Source organism: Saccopteryx leptura, chromosome 10 (assembly GCF_036850995.1).
Source record: "Saccopteryx leptura isolate mSacLep1 chromosome 10, mSacLep1_pri_phased_curated, whole genome shotgun sequence".
Classification (NCBI taxonomy): domain Eukaryota; kingdom Metazoa; phylum Chordata; class Mammalia; order Chiroptera; family Emballonuridae; genus Saccopteryx; species Saccopteryx leptura.
In genome coordinates, this window is record NC_089512.1 from 46,621,731 (window position 1) to 46,639,928 (window position 18,198).

The 18,198-nt window shown below is 48.3% G+C and overlaps 1 protein-coding gene across 1 annotated transcript in view; it reads left to right on the plus strand.

The window, feature by feature from the left end:
• FGD5 (FYVE, RhoGEF and PH domain containing 5) overlaps positions 1–18,198 on the plus strand; it is a 124,011-nt gene that overhangs the window by 46,945 nt on the left and 58,868 nt on the right. The window contains exons 3-5 of the mRNA XM_066351872.1: positions 2,791–2,923; positions 16,242–16,300; positions 16,412–16,442. Coding sequence (XP_066207969.1) covers positions 2,791–2,923; positions 16,242–16,300; positions 16,412–16,442 — 223 coding nt within the window. The remainder of the gene's footprint in view (positions 1–2,790; positions 2,924–16,241; positions 16,301–16,411; positions 16,443–18,198) is intronic.

Below are 18,198 nucleotides of genomic sequence, written 5' to 3' on the forward strand. Positions count from 1 at the left end.
GCTCTCATCTCTGCACTCCATTACCTCTTTTGTTTTTTTCCTGAAGTGAGAAGTGGGGAGGCAAAGAGACAGACTCCCACACGTAGCCAACCAGGATCCACCCAGCAAGCCCACTAGGGGGTGATGCTCTGCCTATCTGGGGCCATTGCCCCATTGCAGCTGGAGCCATTCTAGTGCCTGAGGCGGAGGCCATGGAGCCATCCTCAGCGCCCGGGCCAACTTTGCTCTAATGGAGCCTTGGCTGCAGGAGAGGAAGAAAGAGATAGAGAAAAAGGAGAGGGGGAAGGGTGGAGAAGCAGATGGGCGCTTCTTCTGTGTGTCCTGATCAGGAATCAAACCTGGGATATCCACATGCCGGGCCAACACTCTGCCACTGAGCCAACCAGCCAGGGCTCCACTGCCTCTTAAAAATAAAATAATAGCACAAATAACAGAAACAAAACCCCCTTTGCCTTTACGACCCGAAACCCACCTCCATACTGCAGCATATTGAGGGAACCAGAGTGGGCCTCTGTTTCCATGTCTATAAAATGGGATAGAGCAGAGAGAGAGGCCTCTTCATAGACAACATGTGTTCGCCTGGATTTGCCATTTGACCTTGACCCAGCTCCTCCCCTCCTGGGGTTTTGGCTTCCATGAGCTCTCTCCTCAGTGTCACCTACAGCTTGGCTAAGCTCCATGGAATCCAATCCTCTGCTTGGTTTGAGGCAGAGCCCCCAAGTTCCATGATGCCTGCTAGCGTCCGATGTTGGGCAGACTTTACAGCAAGCATCAGGGCCCAAGGAAACCCACCTTCCCGTGTCCCAAGTTGAGCAGACTCTTGCCTAACAGGCCGACTTACTGAGTTGAATTTCAACAGCACTGGAATATCCCTGAGCAATTTAAACGAAAGGGTGACACAATCAGATTGGGGTTTGACAAGTTCCCTCTGGCCACTGAGTGGAGAACAGATTGGAGGGCAGCCAGGGTAGGACAGAAAAGAACAGGAAAGCAGCTGTTACAGATGTCCAGGCAGCAGATGGGTCGGACAGAGGCTATAACAGAAATGCAAACAGAGGTGAAGGGTTTAATGCTTAAGTAGTGGCTGGGTATGCAAAGAGATGCTCAGATTTCTGGCTTGCTGCTTGGGAGGATGGTGACACCATTACCCTGTGGGAAGCTTGGCTGGGAATCCTTTCCTCCTTTACAGTACATTCTAAGGAAGGCCTGGCATATGCCTTCTTTTCCTTGAGGAGGAGGAGGAGGAATGGTCCAGGGGCAGAGTTAACTGCTCCATACCTCACCATTACTGGTTCTCCTCCATAGGATATCACGGGCTCCTGATGGGGCCTAATGTAGGCACTCCTCGTAGGGAGAAAGCAGGGTCCACTCCCTGTCTGCTGGACACATGGTTTGCAAATTGATGCGGGCAGCTCTTGAGGGACAGGAGCCAGGGCTCAGTGAGATCAGTTCATGCAGTCGCTTTCCTGAACATGGTTCTGAGCTTGCTGAACAATGCAATGTGCCTGACCTTCAGGCTGGGGACAGTTCCTTAGTGGAGAGAACTGGTGGCCCCGATAGTGAAGGAGGCATATAGAGTGGTCCTAGGAGGGCTCTCTGGCCTTTGTACACCTTGGTGATATATAACTTGTTGCAAAATATATTGTTTATTCTCATAGTTTGAAAGAAAAAGCCAACAAAGTAATTTTTGAAAAGGTAGAAAAAAGATCTGGCCAGTAGAGTAGCCAGTGGGATAGTAAAGTGGATCTTGGCTTAGACTAAGGTTCAAGGTCAAGGCTCAGCCTGGATCAGAACGCATTTTTGGCCTTTGCACACAAGTGCACAGCCACAGTACCCCACACACATATATTAAGTCAGCAGACGCCCAGACAGGAACAGGCTCACCATCACAGGCTACCTTGTCCTTGAGCTCTCTGGCCCCTGTGTGAACTAGGGGATGGATGCTCATCCTGCTCTTGTTTCTTGGGCTGCAGGTTGTTGTGGAGATGGTTATTCATGATCCTGTCTCCTATGATAGTTGACAAGGAACTCCAGGACAGGCCCTTAGTTCAAATGTAGCCTGAGACTCAGTTTCCCCCTCCTGAACAGGGACCAGAAAAGGCAGTGTTCCTGACTGCATAAGGCCAGGACTAGAGTCGTCCTGGCCAATCCAGCAAGTGGATGCTCCCTTCTTCTAGTCCTCATCCATCCATCCCTCCCTCCTTCATTCCAGCATCTATCTCGTGCTGGCATTCGTAGAGGGCAGGAATAAGTATGCGATAAAATTTTAATATGGCCAGGTACCTGGATTTTGAGTATGAAGAGAAGTTTTGGGAGAAGTCTTGGGCCACATTGCTAAAGGCAGGAGGGAGCCATTGAAGGTTTTTGAGCAGGAGAGAGGCATGGCTCGATCTCTACTGTAGAACAATCACTCTGCTGTGTGGAGAGGGATGCCAGGAACAGGGATCAAGGCAAGGAGGCTATTGTGGGGCCAGAGGCTCCTCTGTGGGGATGGTTTGGAAGTCAGAGAAAGGAGAATTCTTCTGCTTCAGGTTGGTCTGTGTCACATGCCAAGATCTTTGCTGCCTCAGTGCCTTTCAGTATACTGCTTTCCCTGCCTGGAACACCAGCGTGGCTGGAGCGGGGGCAGGTAAGGAGGTTTGTATCTGGGTCTTACTTACACTTTTGGGTCCCCACAGAGGGCACAAGGCTCTGCACACAGAGCACTTGTTAAGAGGACCCCTGGCCTAATAACTTTGCCTTTGCTGGACACAGCGTTTAACCCTCTTTTCTCCTCTGCTCTGACCCCAGTGCCTACACAGAACCCTACAAGGTCTGTCCCATCTCGGCAGTGGCCCCCAAGGAGGACCTCATATCGGATGAAGAGCAGGGGAGCTCAGAGGAGGAAGACAGTGCTCCAAGAGACCCCACCCTCACCCACAAGGTAGGGTGTCCCACCCAGGGTAAGGGGCCTCTGGGATATGGGGGGTCAGAAATGTGAAGGTGAAGAGAAATGGCAAAGGACCTCCTCCATCTCCTCTCAATATGGAGGGTGCTGTTGACAAACAGCCGACCCCACGCTGGGTACGGACACTGAGCTAGAGCAGCTGGGGCTGCCGCATCGTGACACTTGACAGACACAGAATCCTGTGTTGGTGGTGCAAGGGCAACTGCTGATATCCTCTTGAGTCTGAGGAAGGCCAGGCTCCTCAGAGCCTTTGTGGATGAAGTGTAGAAAGGAACTTCCTGATTTGAATCAAGACAGACCTGGAGTCTAATGACCTGGGCTCCTAGGACTCACTTTCCTCATCTGCGAAGTGGGAAACATGAGAGTGAGATGAGTTAAAGAATCTGAATGAGTTTCCTTAACTGAACACAGGGTTCTGGAATGCACGCTGGTTTCTCCACCCCCTGAGGTGATGCAGGAGGGGACGGGCCTGAGAGAAAGGCTTCCTTAGTCTGGAGGAAGACAGTGACTTGGACCTGGGTCACTGTGGAGAGAGACCCAGACTTTCTTATGGGGCATAGGTAATTGAGTTGTCCTGTGGTATCCACAGGGGACTGGTTCCAGAACCCCCACTGATACCAAAAAGGACAGATGCTCCAGTCCTTTATATAACCTGTCTGTGTGTAGAGGCTACATACAGGGTGTGCCTGCACATCACTTCCTTCATGTGAATTCAGCACAGTGCTTATAGTGTGACAGATTCAAGTTTTGCTTTTTGGAACTTTCTTTGATTTTTTTTTTTTTTTTTTTGAATGTTTTCGATCCACAGTTGTTTGAATTCACAGTATATGTGCTCACTTTTTGGTGCTCAACCTGAGCCCTGTTTCACTTCCATTCACTGATGTGATCTCATCCCTTCCACATTCCACTTCTGGGAGCCAAGAATTGCTTCCCCTATTTTACATTGGCAAGAACAAAGAGGTGAAGAACTTGCCCAGGGCCAAACAGCTGCTATTTAGTTACCCAGGAAACATCACAGGGTGCTAAGGGCCAGGCGTTGAGCCCGCAAGGGACGCCCCTGCTACAGGGAGCCCTGAAGGAGGCTTTCCCGCCTGGCTTCTCATCCCCTCCCCTTCCGCTCTTGTCACTGCTCCTCCCTCTGTGGGCAGTGAGTGCTCTGCTGGCACTCCGCTTCCCCTTCACTCCTTTACAGCGGTTTTGAAGTCAGGACCACCGTCCCTGTTGTACAGTTGAGGACACAGAGGTGCAGAAAGGCTGTTTTCCCAGGACCACACTGCTAGTGACTGAGAGGATCAGGGCTCAGACCCAGGTCCGGCTGGCTCCAGGCCAGCGTTTGTTTCTTGCTACAGTCCTGGGGGGCCTCTTCTTACCTCGTCATTCCTCCCTGGCTCCCAGGAAAGGACTGCTGACTTTTGGGGAAGATGGGAGGGAAGCCTTCAGTTTGCAGGACTGGGCTCATTTAGAGATGAATTTGCCTTTTCTGGGCATCCCTGGGGTCATGGAACCTGGGAACAGAAAGAGATAGTTGTCATCAGGACCGCGGTCTGAATCTGGAATCTGAATCAGATCTGGTTACCAGGCCTGGAAAAGTTGAAGGGTGGATGGAGCAGTGGGGCCTCTGATGCTTGACTTTCTGGGCCTCAAGGTCCCCACCTCATATTGGCTTCCCAGCCCAGGCACAGAGTTCTCTGTTAAAACTTCTTCTGGAACCATATGATCCTCCTCCTCCAGCTGTGTTACCACTGCCAGTCACTTTCCATCACAGGGACTCAGCCTCCCTGTCTCTACAATGGGAGCATTACCAGTAACTGCTGGGCTGTGGGAAGGTTGAATAAGAACATAGATGAGAAACTGCTGGCCATATAATAACTCTGTTATTTCTAAGTCTGGGAGGCAAAGGGGGAGTGGGAGAGGAGAGGAGTCTGACCCACCCAGGACCACTTTGAAGACATGAGGTCCTAAGGGCCATGGACATTAGTGATCAGCTTCCCAGCCTTCTGGTCTCCATGTGGCTCCTTGGACACCTGCTGCAATAAGGAGCTTGTAAGAGGCAGGAGGATAGCAAATGAACGGTCCACATGCAGCTTTGCCACTTGATAGGTGATTGATTTAAGCACCTTCTTAACGACTCTATTCTTCAGATTCCCCATCTCAGGAAAACAAATTTCCCCAAATCAGGAAAACAATCATAGTACCTGCTTCAGAATAGTTATGAGAGTCAATAAGTCTATAGAGACTTAGAACAATGCCTGACACACAGGAAAAGAACACACAAAGGTCAGAGCTTTCGGGTGGGACCATGGACCAGGACAGAGAAACAGCCTGCCTCAGGTCCAGTAGGATTCAGCAATCCAGTAGGATCCATGCCAAGGTCATGGAACTAAGGCAGCTCCCCCCTCAGACAGGGGCCTCTTACATGAACTGCTAGGGACAGAGCCAGTGTGGCCAGCCAGGTGTGAGGCCTATGGAGGGAACCAGGGTCAGGGACGGGAGCATCCTGTCATTCTGAGGACAGAGGGAGAAGTCTGGGTCTAGGCTCCCCACAGCAAGTCAGATCACTCTCAGGAGCCCAGCCTTCTTATCTACCAAATGGGGCTGGGCATCTCTACCCCACCCCCCAGCCTCCACCCCCATCCTTCTTTGTGAGGCTTTTACCATGTATCAAAGATTACATTTTCAGCACATGATATGTGCTCTACCCCCTGTAACATATGAAATCATTACAGATAAAGGTTACAATTCTTGGGAACACTTCATCCCAATCCCTATGCCCTCACAGGCAATTGGGACACAGTTTGGTATGAATTCTTCTATAACATTCCCTCTGTATTCACCTACATATTTTATTATGAGTAAAAATGGGCAGTATTGTTTGTAGAGTTATTTTTCCATAAATTATATCAAATTGTAAGAAACTTGGAGTAATGTGGTTGGGTTTGTCCGCAAAACTCTTCGAGATTTTCCCGTGTTGGTATACAGAGCTCTAAATTATTTTTCAGTGCTGCATAGTTTCCAACTTGTGGATATGCTGTGGTTTATTTCACCACCTCCCTGTTGAGAAACCTTTACAATATTTCTTAGTGATGTGTTTGCAGTGAACACAAGAGCACTGCAGTGAACACAGGCAAGACTTTTCTAGGGTCAACCCCAGAAGGGGATCAGTGGATCCGAGAGCAGTCTTTGTTCCCACTGCTGAACTGACCCCTGAGAGGCTGTTCTAGAGCAGTCCCCGGCTGCCCTAGTGGGAAAGAGTTCCTGCGTGGCCTGGCCTCAGGACAGGTGTGAAGGAGATTTCCATAGTGAGTAATCTTTCCCGGCTCCTTTTTGCTCTAGAGGTTTGGTGGATGGGAGGAGGGGAGAAGGAAAGGCTTTTTCTTCCATGGTATCTGAAAATTCTATTTCTCCAAAAGGCAAAGACCTTTCCTCTCTGCCTCCAGCATATCGTGGGGGAAATGGTAGCCAGATTTCCACCTCCAGCCGCCTCACAGGAACAGGCCTTGAGAAGGTGTGAATGATCAGTAGAATTGCCTCTGCCACACCCCAGGAGTCAGGTGGGGACAAAAGGGGGATCCCTACTCTTCTTATAATTTGGTATGATTTATAGGGAAATAAACGGTGGTAAGCCCCTCTCTTCCTAGATGTTTGGGAGTGACTAAGTCAGAAGGGGAGAGATTTTTGGAGCAGGATAGGAAGCTGAACCCAGCTGGTCCACCCCACATGTGACCTCTCCCTCTCTCCCACTCATAGACATACAAAGGGTGTGGGTTGAAGGAAGGAGGGGGCAAAAAAGGAAAATTGAGACAGACTTAAAAATAGATCTAGCTGTGAAAGGAGACATTCAAAGGCTGGCTGGCCTGTCGCTCCTCCCTGACAATGAGCCCAGTTCTCAGACTAACGGGCACTTTTCAAGCTAAATACCAGCTCCCCTGAGATCAGCCTAGGGCTTGGCCACCTCTCCCTCGCCTGAGACCCATCATCCCCAAGTTTCTCTGACAAGTCCACCCCTGACCCCAGGCAGAACTTAGTGCTCTGCCTTCTGGAACAGACCCTCCTGCCATCGCCTCCTCCCTGGCTCACCATTTATGCAAGTTGTCCCCTCCCTGGCTGCACCCAAGGTCACTCGGCCTGACCCAGGTCTCCTTGCTGACCTCACGCCCCTAGGCCCTGTACCATTGGCCTCGCCCTATCATCTGCCTCGATTAAAGAGTCCACGTGAACCCTGGTGGTTTTTATTGGGCCAGTCTCCAGCCTGGACTAAGTGTCACCATGTATTTTCTCCATGCCATAGACCTCGGGATCACCAGTGCAGGTGTGCAGTGGCTCCGCTGCAAGCGCTACTTCCCCTGTCCCCAGAGAGCCTCTCTAGACTCACGTCAGCGTCCTCAGGCCGCAGCTCGTTCTCCTTCCCAGAAAACAGCCTGGTCCCCTGTCAAACATGAATGCCCTCCCAGCAGCATTCTGTCTGTATCTTCACTCAGTTTCTTCCTGTTTCTCCTTTTCTTCAACAAACTGTAGTAAATCACTTTTTACTGAGTACCCACTGAGCACCTACTATGTGCCAGGCATCCTTCTAGTGGCTTAACATACAGCAGCCACAAGTCAGACCAGGCTTTACATCCTAGAGAAGAAGGGGAATAGTCAGCCAGGAAACTGAGGTGGCGTAGGAGGTGAGAGTGCTGTGACCGGAATGGAAGACACATGGTGATGGTGGAGGACAGAGCTCCAGGGCTGAGGACAAGGGGAAATTTAGAGAAGCCAGAGGAGGCCTTTTTTTCCGTTTTAAAAAATTATGTTTAAAACATGTAATGTAAACTCCACCATCTTAACCATTTTTAAGTGTACAGTTCAGTAGCACTAAGTATATTCACACTATTATACAACTATGACCACCATCCACCTCCAGAACTTTTTCATCTTCCCAAACTGAAACTCTCGGCCCAGAACACACTAACTCCCCATTCCCCCTCCCCCAGCCCCTGGCAACCACCATTCTACTTTCTGTCTGACGACTCTACGGACCTCATACAAGTGGAATCATAGTTATCCTTACTTCACTTACCATAATGTCTTCAAGGTTTGTCCATAGGATAGCATATGGAAGAATTTTTTTTACTTTTTAAGGCTGAATAATATTCTATTGTATATAGAGGCCACATTGGGCTTATCCATTCAGCAATACTTGGCTATTGTGAATAATGCTGCTATGAACATGTGTGTATAGATACCTCTTTGAGAGTCTGCTTTCAATTCTTTTGGCTATATACGCAGAAGTGGAATTACTAGATCATATGGTAATTCTATATTTAATTACCAATTTTCACAGCAGCTACACCATTTTACATTCCCATCAGCAATGCATGAGGGCTCTTATTTCTAAGGGAATATCTTCTTGATGAAGAGAACACCTTTGAGCAGGGAGCTGAATAGTGTAAGGGAGAAACAATGGGAAGATCGAGGGACATAGTGTTTCAGAGAGCAGCAGTGTGAAGGTGGATTGGTGGGAATGACCTTCTCAAGCTGGTCAGTGTGGCTGGAGCAGAAGAGAAGGCAGTGGGCAGAAGAAATTCTGTAGGACTTACCTCAGCCCACAAGCATATTCAGGACGCGCGCGCGCGCACACACACACACACACACACACACACACACACACACCCCTACCTACCTCCCTGTTGTAATTTGCTCTGAACAACCTTCCCTGACCTCTACATGTCAGACCCTCTCCACACTGTCTACCTCAGATCTGTCTACTCAGATCTCGAGCCTCAGACTCCATCCTCTACTGGTTCTTTCCCTACTTCTTCGACATCCTATCCTGCCTATGCCTCCACTTGAGGCATTTATTTCCCAAGACCTGAGCTCTAGCTCTGCCTCTCATTTTGTGTCTACTGCTCAGTCAGCCCATTCCAAGCCGACTGCCACCTCTACTTAGACAGAATTCCCAGATGCTCAGGCCTGACCCCTCTGTGCAGGCCCACACTCTAGCTTCCAGCTGTCCTTTAGGGCCATTCTTGGAAGCCCTGCAGACACCTCAAACTCTACACATCCCAGACTGAACTTATCTTCCCACCCCAGCCCCAGGGTTTGTTCTTCTGATTGTTGGCACCAACCATTTCATCTTCTGTTGCCATGTGTTAAACATGGATCAAATGAAATACAATAAATGCATAGGCCTTTGGCCAGACATTATGAAGGATATAAAATTGAGTTCTGTCTGTTCATAAACCCACCCCAGGGCCTTTGCACTTGCAGTTTCCTCCACTTGAAACACTATTGCTGCTTTTTGCGCAGCTGGCTTCAGGTCTCAAATTAATGCCACCTCCTCAAGGGGCCTAGCCTTCTCACCTGCTGTGTTTGGCGATGGCACTTCTGTTTACTTCCTTCTCTACACTATCTCAAGCTGTGATTATGTTCTTTATTTTTCTGCATATTACTTGCCTTTCCCTGTTGGAATAGTTGCCAGAAGGGCAGGGACCATACTTGTCCTAGTCACAGTTGTGTCCTTACTGCCTGGCACATAAAACAGTATTCAGTGAATATCTTTGAATGAACTAATCAAGAAATGAATACATTCAGCTCAGCTTCTGCATTTAACTAAGGAAAATAAACTTAGATGCATGACAGCTTAATAAAATGAAAACACTTATTTGGCTCTGTGTGGTTTACTTGGCACAGTGAGGAGCTAGGCTGGGCGCCAACCCTGCTTCTTACCGGCTGCCCAGTAACCATACGAGGGTGCAGCGTTCAATACAGTAACACAGAGAGGCCTTCAAGGCACCATGATTGGAGGAGGATGAGGGATGCAGACCCTCAGAACACAAGCGATGGGAAAGAATGGGGACTCAAACATCTGGGAGGTGTCCCGGGTGCTCACCTATCTCACATGCCTTGTTCAGGGTCCTGGAGGGTTTGGGAGCTGTCAGGAGCCCAAGGACTGGCTGTGGGCACAGTGAGAATGTCCTGGCCCTGAGAATTTGTTTTGGGCTGATTTTCCTCTCTGCCACCATGCCTCTTCCCTCAGTTGTTTGAAGGTCATACTCACCCCCGCTTTCTCCTTCCTGACCTCGGGGTGGTCATTGTGTATAGCTAGTATACGACCCTGCAGCTGACCTCGGGGTGGTCATTGTGTATAGCTAGTATACGACCCTGCAGCTGACCTCGGGGTGGTCATTGTGTATAGCTAGTATACAACCCTGCAGCTGAATGTTCACCGTGTGAGCCACAAACTGACCTTTTCCTGCAGTCACCAGTAAGCTTGCCAGTCACAATCACAGTCACTCTAGGATTCTAGAAGGTAAGAGAGCTCACTGGGGCATTTATAGATCATTTTATTTTGTTTTGTTTTTTATTGTAGTATGAACACTTAACATGAGATCTACCTTGTTGATGTTCATTGATGGGTAAATGGATAAATAAAATGTGATGTATACATTCAGTGGAATATTATTTATCCTTAAAAAGGAAGAGAATCCTGTCCTATGGATGAACCTGGAGTACATTGTGCTAAGTAAAATAAACCAGCTACAGAAGGACAAATACTGCATTATGTCACCTATATGAAGAATCTAAAGCAGTCATATTCATAGAAACAGAGAGTAGAATTGTGTTTGCCAGGGTCTTAAATTGTTGGTTACTGGCCCTGGCTGGTTGGCTCAGTGGTAGAGCGTCGGCCTGGCGTGCGGGGGACCCGGGTTCGATTCCCGGCCAGGGCACATAGGAGAAGCGCCCATTTGCTTCTCCACCCCCCCCCTTCCTCTCTGTCTTTCTCTTCCCCTTCCGCAGCCAAGGCTCCATTGGAGCAAAGATGGCCCGGGCGCTGGGGATGGCTCCTTGTCCTCTGCCCCAGGCGCTAGAGTGGCTCTGGTCGCAGCAGAGCGACGCCCCAGAGGGGCAGAGCATCGCCCCCTGGTGGGCAGAGCATCCGCCCCTGGTGGGCGAGCTGGGTGGATCCTGGTCAGGCGCATGCGGGAGTCTGTCTGACTGTCTCTCCCCGTTTCCAGCTTCATAAAAAAAAAAAGAAAAAAACAAACAAAAAAAACAAAAAAAAATTGTTGGTTACTATTCGGTGGGTATAAAGTCTTGTTATGCCGGAGATTGCTATAACTTACAGGAAGGAAAACTAAAGCTCATAGGGAGGCCATCACTTGCTCAGGGTTATTTGGCAGGTCAGAGGCAAAGTCAGGAATAGAAATCAGGTTTCCTGTTGCCTCATTCAGGGTGTTCCAAGATAACATGGTGCTTCTACAAATGTATTATACACTGTAGCCATAATCAAAGATTCTTTCCAAAATTAAAAGTTTTATTAAGTATCCAGACCAAACCCAGACTAACACCAGCCTATAACTAGTAGAATACGGCAGGTGTCAGGGTGAACTGGAAGCCAACCACTTGGTCCTGGATGGGGCTGCTGTGTGTAGGGTGGGGCTCTGTTTGGTCCCACTTCCCCCCAAGCTTGTCCTAGAAGGTGTTGCCTCCTTTTCTCCTTCCTTAATCCCTTCTCTGCCTCTATTGGAGCACAGGTGACAGCTAGGCTACAAAGTGAGCCATCTCTCCCTGAGCTCCTGTCTCTTCAGTTTTCTAGCCCTTGAAGGCTGTGTTAGATAGAAATCACAACCTGAATTCCAAGAGGGAAGGACCATGTGTCTGACATTGGTGCCTAGAGAAGCGTTGGAGACAGCATTCTCCTGGAGTCTGGTGCTGCCTCACTGGGCTTCCTGGCACTCTCCCTGTCCAAGATGTGACCTCAGAACCCACTAGCTTGCCCTTCACTGGGACCCTCAAAACAATGAAGATTCATTAGGAATAGTTTCCCAGGGCTTAAAACAGCCCCTTCCTCTTTCTATTATAGATGTGATTCTTTCTTCCAATGGGCTTCGTGGCTCAGGAGACTGACGGGGAACATGGGGTGCCTGACGTGGCACTTGGCCCCACCTCATTTAGTGTGTGACCTAGAGACAGTTATTGAGTCTGGAGAGGATTCTGGGCGCAGGAACGTGCCTAAGTCAAAAAGGCCCAGGGGTGGGGAAAATAGGCTGATTTTAGGAATACAGTTGGGTTCCCTGGGGCAGGGAGGAGTGCAAGGAGAGGTGCTAGGAAGGGTCTTCAGGCTAAGTGAGAGGCAAAGGGCAGGGCTTATTTGTGCCTCAACTGTAAAATGGAGATATTATTATTAATAGTACCTGCCTGTACGGTGTTGGAAGGATTCAGTGAGATAATACATATAAAAAGTTTTGAGCCATGCTTAGCACATACTGAATGTTCAATAAATGCCAGTTGTTGCATTATTAAGTAGGTATTGTTATTATTATCCCTGTTTGATAGGTAGGGCTCAGAAAAGAGAAATAACTTGCCCAAAGGCTTAGGTAGAAAAAGGGGTAGAGCCCAGCATTTGAAACCAGGCCTTCTGACCCCAGAGCATGGCTGTTAGCATAATGCTAGATAATAAGGTCTTCCTGTCATCTAAGGCTAGGAGCCATAGGAGACATTTGGGGCTGCAAGTGAGAGCAAAAGGTGACCACCATGGCAGAGGAAGGATTAGAGTGGGTAAAAGACTGGAGCTCTCGATGAGCTAAGCAACAAGTTCAGGAGAGGGTGTCGGGACGCTAGGGAGCTTAGGTCCAGGATGGGGACTGTGAAGTCCATTACTCTAGAGGCAGGGCAGTTCTGAATGGGGACAAGTGCAGGGTGGACAAAGGGTGGACTGAGCAGATGCAGATGTAGGCAAAAGTCGTCTGAGAGAACGTCTCAAGGAGGCAAGAGGCTAAGGGTTATAGCATAGAGATTGCAGTTCCCAGGTGACTAGAGGTGGAGTGGACAGCTGTGAACTGGGGTTGGGGAACTGAGCCACGCACCAGGATGTCAGGACATGGGGCCTGGCAAGGACCCAGCAGAGATGAGGGTGAAAAGAGAGATGGCCATTTAAATGTACAGCAGGTGTTTCCTAGGAGCCTGCCAGTAGCTAGAGAGGTGACAGAGTAGGAACTTTGAAGGTGGTTTCTTCCTCTTCTGCAAGATAGAACATTGTGGAGAAAGGTCGTGTGGCCCCTGGGCGTGCATGGGGTCATCCTGAGGGCCAAGCCATAAAGCCTAGAGTTCCTTGGCTTACTTCTTACAAAAATAGTGTTGTTATTGTAGCAGAGAAACAGTGATGTCTCACTCCTCCATTGCTCTTCACTGAGAATGAACAGCTTTTGCATCCATCATCCTATATGATCTTTGTGACAACCTCTGCACCAGCAGCTTTCAAAACCTTTTAGTCTCAGACCTCTTAAAAACGGTTAAGAAACTCAAAAAGGTTTTGTTTCTGTGGTTGTATCTATCAGTGTTTACCACAGGAGAAAGTCTCGCTATCTTTTAATTCATTTTGAAATAACAATAATAAACACATTACATGTTAACGCAAGTAGCTTTATTAATGAAAAATAACTTCAAAAAATTAGCGAGAAGAAATGACATTAGTTTTGCACTTTTTGCAAATATTCTTAATGTTCAGTTTAATAGAAGACAGCTGGATTCTCCTAGCTACTTCTTCATTCAGACTGTTACCACTTGTTTTGGTCAACCTCCATGAAAATCCAGGCTCACGGAGATATATAGTTGGAAAGGGAGGTGGAACCCCAGAGGTTCTGGGGCTGCACTTGGTGAATTGCTGTTCTAGAAGGAGGCTAAGTACCCCCATTTTATAGCTGGACAAACTGAGGCACAGAGACAGACCAGGACTCCCAATGCTTTCTGTGACCCACTGTTAACCTCAAAGATCCCTAACGGAAGACTGTCCCTCCCAACCTGACCGGGTCCCAGAATAGCCAGCAGTGACCTGGCTGATTTGCTGAGGGTCTGCAGAGAAAGTGCAGGACTGAGCAGCCCTGGGAAACAGAGGTGATAAGCAAAGGCGATAGCCCTGGCACCCCAGGCCCCATGCTCCTGGGAGGAACCCTGTTCCCAGAAGTCTGTCCCTGGACACTGCCGTCAACCTCGGAGTTCATTTCCTGGTTAAATAAACATCTACATTAAATGGCATGGTTGGGCAACACCCATAAGCAGCTTCCGAGGAGAGCCTTGAGCACATGGCTTGCCAAGCCTCCCTCTTGTCTGGCTGGTGAGGACACATCCATCATTGGCAGAATCACTAAAGCGAGACAGCCTGTACGTCCCACCCAGAGTCTGCCTGTCTGGCAGGAGGGGCTGGAAGGGACGTGCAGAGTGTGGCCCCTACCCCGACCCTACTAGAAGCTACCCACAGCTTTGAGATTATAACAATGGTAATGACGACAACTCCAAAAGTTTGGGTGGGGATTGACCACGTTCATCCATCATCTCATGGAGGGTGTGAATATTGACCCCATCTTCCAGATGAAGAAACTGAGCCATCTGAGAGGGGTTTGCCACTGGTCACATGGCTGCTCATGGCCTGGCTGTCCTGACTTTCAGCATAGTTCTTTCCTGCATACTACGGTAAGCACTACTCTGAGGGTCAGAATCAGAAGAGCTGAAGACTAGCTTAGGCTCCTGGAGTGCAATACTCCTGCTGCCGGCTCTACAGTGTAGGTAAAGGATAGGTGCTTCCCGATTTGAAAAACCCACCCTCATCTATAATGAGCAGAGATGCCATTTACTGAGTACCTACTATGAGCTAGGCACACTGCTAAGTGCTTCGATGTTGGAGCCAGACTGTCTGGGTTTGAATCTTGGCTCTGATACTTATTAGCAGTGACTTTGAGCAAAGGGTAAGACTTATTTGTGCCTCAGTTTCCTCATCTGTAAAATGGAGATAATGAATATCTACCTCATAGATTTTGGAAAAAACTCAGTGAGATAATATGTGTAAAAAGCTTAGTCATACTAGCCTAATACTAAGTTTAATAAATGGTAGCTGTTGCATTATTAAATAAGTATCATCATCATCATCACTCATGTTTTACAAATGGGGCTCAGAGATGAGAAATAACTTGTCTAAGGGCATAGGTATAGGAAGGGTTGAAGCCTAGGATTTGAATCAGGCCTTCTCAGCGTTCTGCTGGATGACAAATGAGAATTGAATCATAGGCCTCTAGAAGGTTGGAAGTTGTCCTGACTCTTGTCCTCATTTTATAGGAGAAGAACCTGAGCTTCAGATTTCCTAACTCCTGTCCTTTCTCTACAGAGTATTCTCTTTATGGAGGCTTGACCACAGGGTTTTCTTAGCTGTCAGAGCCTGTCCTGGCAGAATACATTTTCCACTGAGAGGGTTTTGTTTAGAAAGCCTTTTCACATGTGGGACTCTGAAGGAGCCCCTGCATTGGGAAGAGTGAGCTGCTCTTGTCCACAGAGCCTCATACTAGCCCTGCAGATGTAAAAGGCAGACAGTGAGTCACAATTTGGCGCCAGTGGGAGGGCGGGAGGCCAGGTGAGGCTAGAGGCCTCTGCAGACCTCACAGTTATCCCTCCTGCTCCATGGATGCTGTAACCGCTGCAGTGAGATGTAGGAGGGAGACTAGCTAACCATGGGCACAGGGTCTGCACTGTTAGGATGGCTTCAGAAGGACTGAGTCTCAAAAAAACACTAAGAAGCGGTTAGAGATGGACTAGCTCAGGAGGGAACTTATTTATTGAGCATCTACTATATGCCACGCACTATATCATATTTTATCAGTTTATTCAAATATTTATTGATTATCTCCTGTATATTAGGCAGTGTGACTGCTATAAAGAAAAGTACAGCTAGCTAAAGGGTTAGAATAGTACTAACAGGGAGTGAGATTTTTGCCACCATATGACATTTGGCAATATCTAAAGACATTCTGATTATCAAAACTGAGGGTGGGAGGCTGCTGCTGTCATCCAGGGATCAGAAGCCATGGATGATGTCAACAGTCCTACAAACACAGGACAGCCCCAGCCACACTGTGCAGTTGCTCTCTCAGCAGGTAGTGAGTTTCTAGAGTAGATTATTCACTTGACCAGTAACTCCACCAGTGTCTATGTTCTTCTGGGTCCCAGCTATGCCTGATATCTGGCAGATTTGGATATCTTCTGCTTATGGCTGAAGGCCCAGGCATCTACCTCAGCTTCTGCCCATCCTTCCTTACAGGGGCATAAGTTGGGGTACAGATAGATTACATGGCTCACCTTCTGAGGTTAGCCAAGAGCATTAATGCTCTCGAAGTAGATGATTCTCTCATTCATTCATTCATTCATTCTTTCAGTCAAAAAAGGGAATCTACAGTATGCCAGGCACTGCTCATGCAGAGCTGAAATTTTTGGTCCCTGCCCTCCAGGGGAGACAAAATCGGTCCTAATGGCTCTGTTCCTCTCACAGGTGGAAGGCCAGTCCAGAGCCCATGTCATCGCACAGGAACTACTGTCTTCAGAAAAAGCGTGAGTCCCCAAGCACCTGCCTATGGCCTTGAGCTTGTTAACAGAGCATCGCCCCTCCCGGCTTAAACAGGATAGGAATTAATGCACATTCAACCCCCTTTGCCTCTACAGATACGTGGAGATGCTCCAGCACTTACATCTGGTGAGTTAATCATTCTAATTGCCCAAAACTAATTGTCCTTTTACAAGGCGGTGATATAAGAGGCAGAAAAGCAATGAGGAGTCAGAGGTGATGTCCATGAACAGAGGCTTGGCAGCAGGCAAGTGTTCTTTCTCAGAGGCTTTTCAGGGAAGTCTGTCTCTAATTCTCTGCGCTGGTGGGAGCTGTTTGGGGGATGTGCTAAGATTTCTGGAAGGACGTCTGTGGTTTCCTCAGCACTCTTATTGAGGAAGGCAGGAGAAGGACAGATGTAGTTCTGGGTCATTGCTGTGTGTGTGAATTTGTGTGTATGTGTGTGTGTGTGTGTGTGTACATGTATACGTGTGTGTGTATGTTATATGTTTTGGTCCATATGAAGAAGGTGATGTGTTTGCACAGTGACAGAGCAATTGGGGCATCGTGAGGCTTTCTCAGTCATCTCAGCATTAGGGCAATAATGCCTGAGCTGGTGGGTAGGGAATCCTCTGGACTTTCAGAGGAAAAGCATGCAGGCCCAGATAACAGGCACTGCCACCCTTCATAACCCACTAAACTGCCGGGAAAGTCTCCCTTTGCAGTTTGATTCAATTCAGTAGACATTTTTGAACACTTGCTATATGACAAAGGCTGGAGAATGTAAAGACAGATCAGACAGGGTCCTTACCCAGGAGCAATCTTGCCAGTGAAGGAGACAAATTAATGAATCAATAATTACTCGGGACACCAGGTAATTGACTGACAACCTGGGGAAATCTTGGTGGGCTTCCCTGAGGAGGTGATGTTAAGGGTGAGGGAATAGGGTACAGGCACTTGGGACAGTTCCCTACCCCTCTGGGCTTTTAAGCCATTTGCAGTCTCTTTGTGGTTTAGCATCTGATTCTGCACTGCTTTATATTGTTCGCCATACCTTTGTAAGAATGGCAGGCCTGACCTGCAGTGGCACAGTGGATAAAGCATCGACCTGGAATGCTGAGGTCTCCAGTTCGTCACCCTGGGCTTGCCTGGTCAAGGCACATATGGGAGTTGATGCTTCATGCTCCTCCCCCCTTCTCTCTCTCTGTCTGTCTCAATCTCTCTCTGTGTGTGTCTCTCTCTCCTCTCTAAAATGAATAAATAAAAATCTAAAAACAAATGTCAGACCTGGGGATGTCTACCCTGAACATTTTGTCAGTGGTGATATGGAGGTTCAGAGGGAGTGACTTGCCAGTGTCACTCAGTAACTGAACCAAGACAAACACCCATTCTCCCGCCTCCCAGTGCACTAGTGTCTTATGTTAGTCCTGCATTCCCAGCTGCCTTTGGAGTTCCTCGGGGCAGGATCCTTTCTGGAGGCAGCAAAGCACCAAGCCAGTTCTCTTGCTGAATCCAGCTGTGGTCCCTATCAGTGACAGTACCCTGGTATCACATTGCCATGTGAGCAGGGGCCCTCACTCAGTCTCCAGGAGGAGACAGAACACTACTCTGGTCTGCAGTCCCAGACCCTCATTTTTCCCCCAGGAAGAGAGCTTTGTGTGCATTATGTTAATTATTAAACCCTAAAGTCCTCATGTGTAAAATGTACCAATTTCCCTGACCCCCCCCCCCAACCTTTACATCTAAAAGATCTATTTAGCCAGGGCAGCAACAATCACTCCTATGTTTTTTTCCTCTCTCTCACTTGCTTCTGAGCTGGCAGCATGTCAGAGAGGGCTTGGGCTTTTTGTTTTATGACTTTGTTAAGAGGGTTTTAACTGGGAATCTTCCATCTGTGTTTGCACTG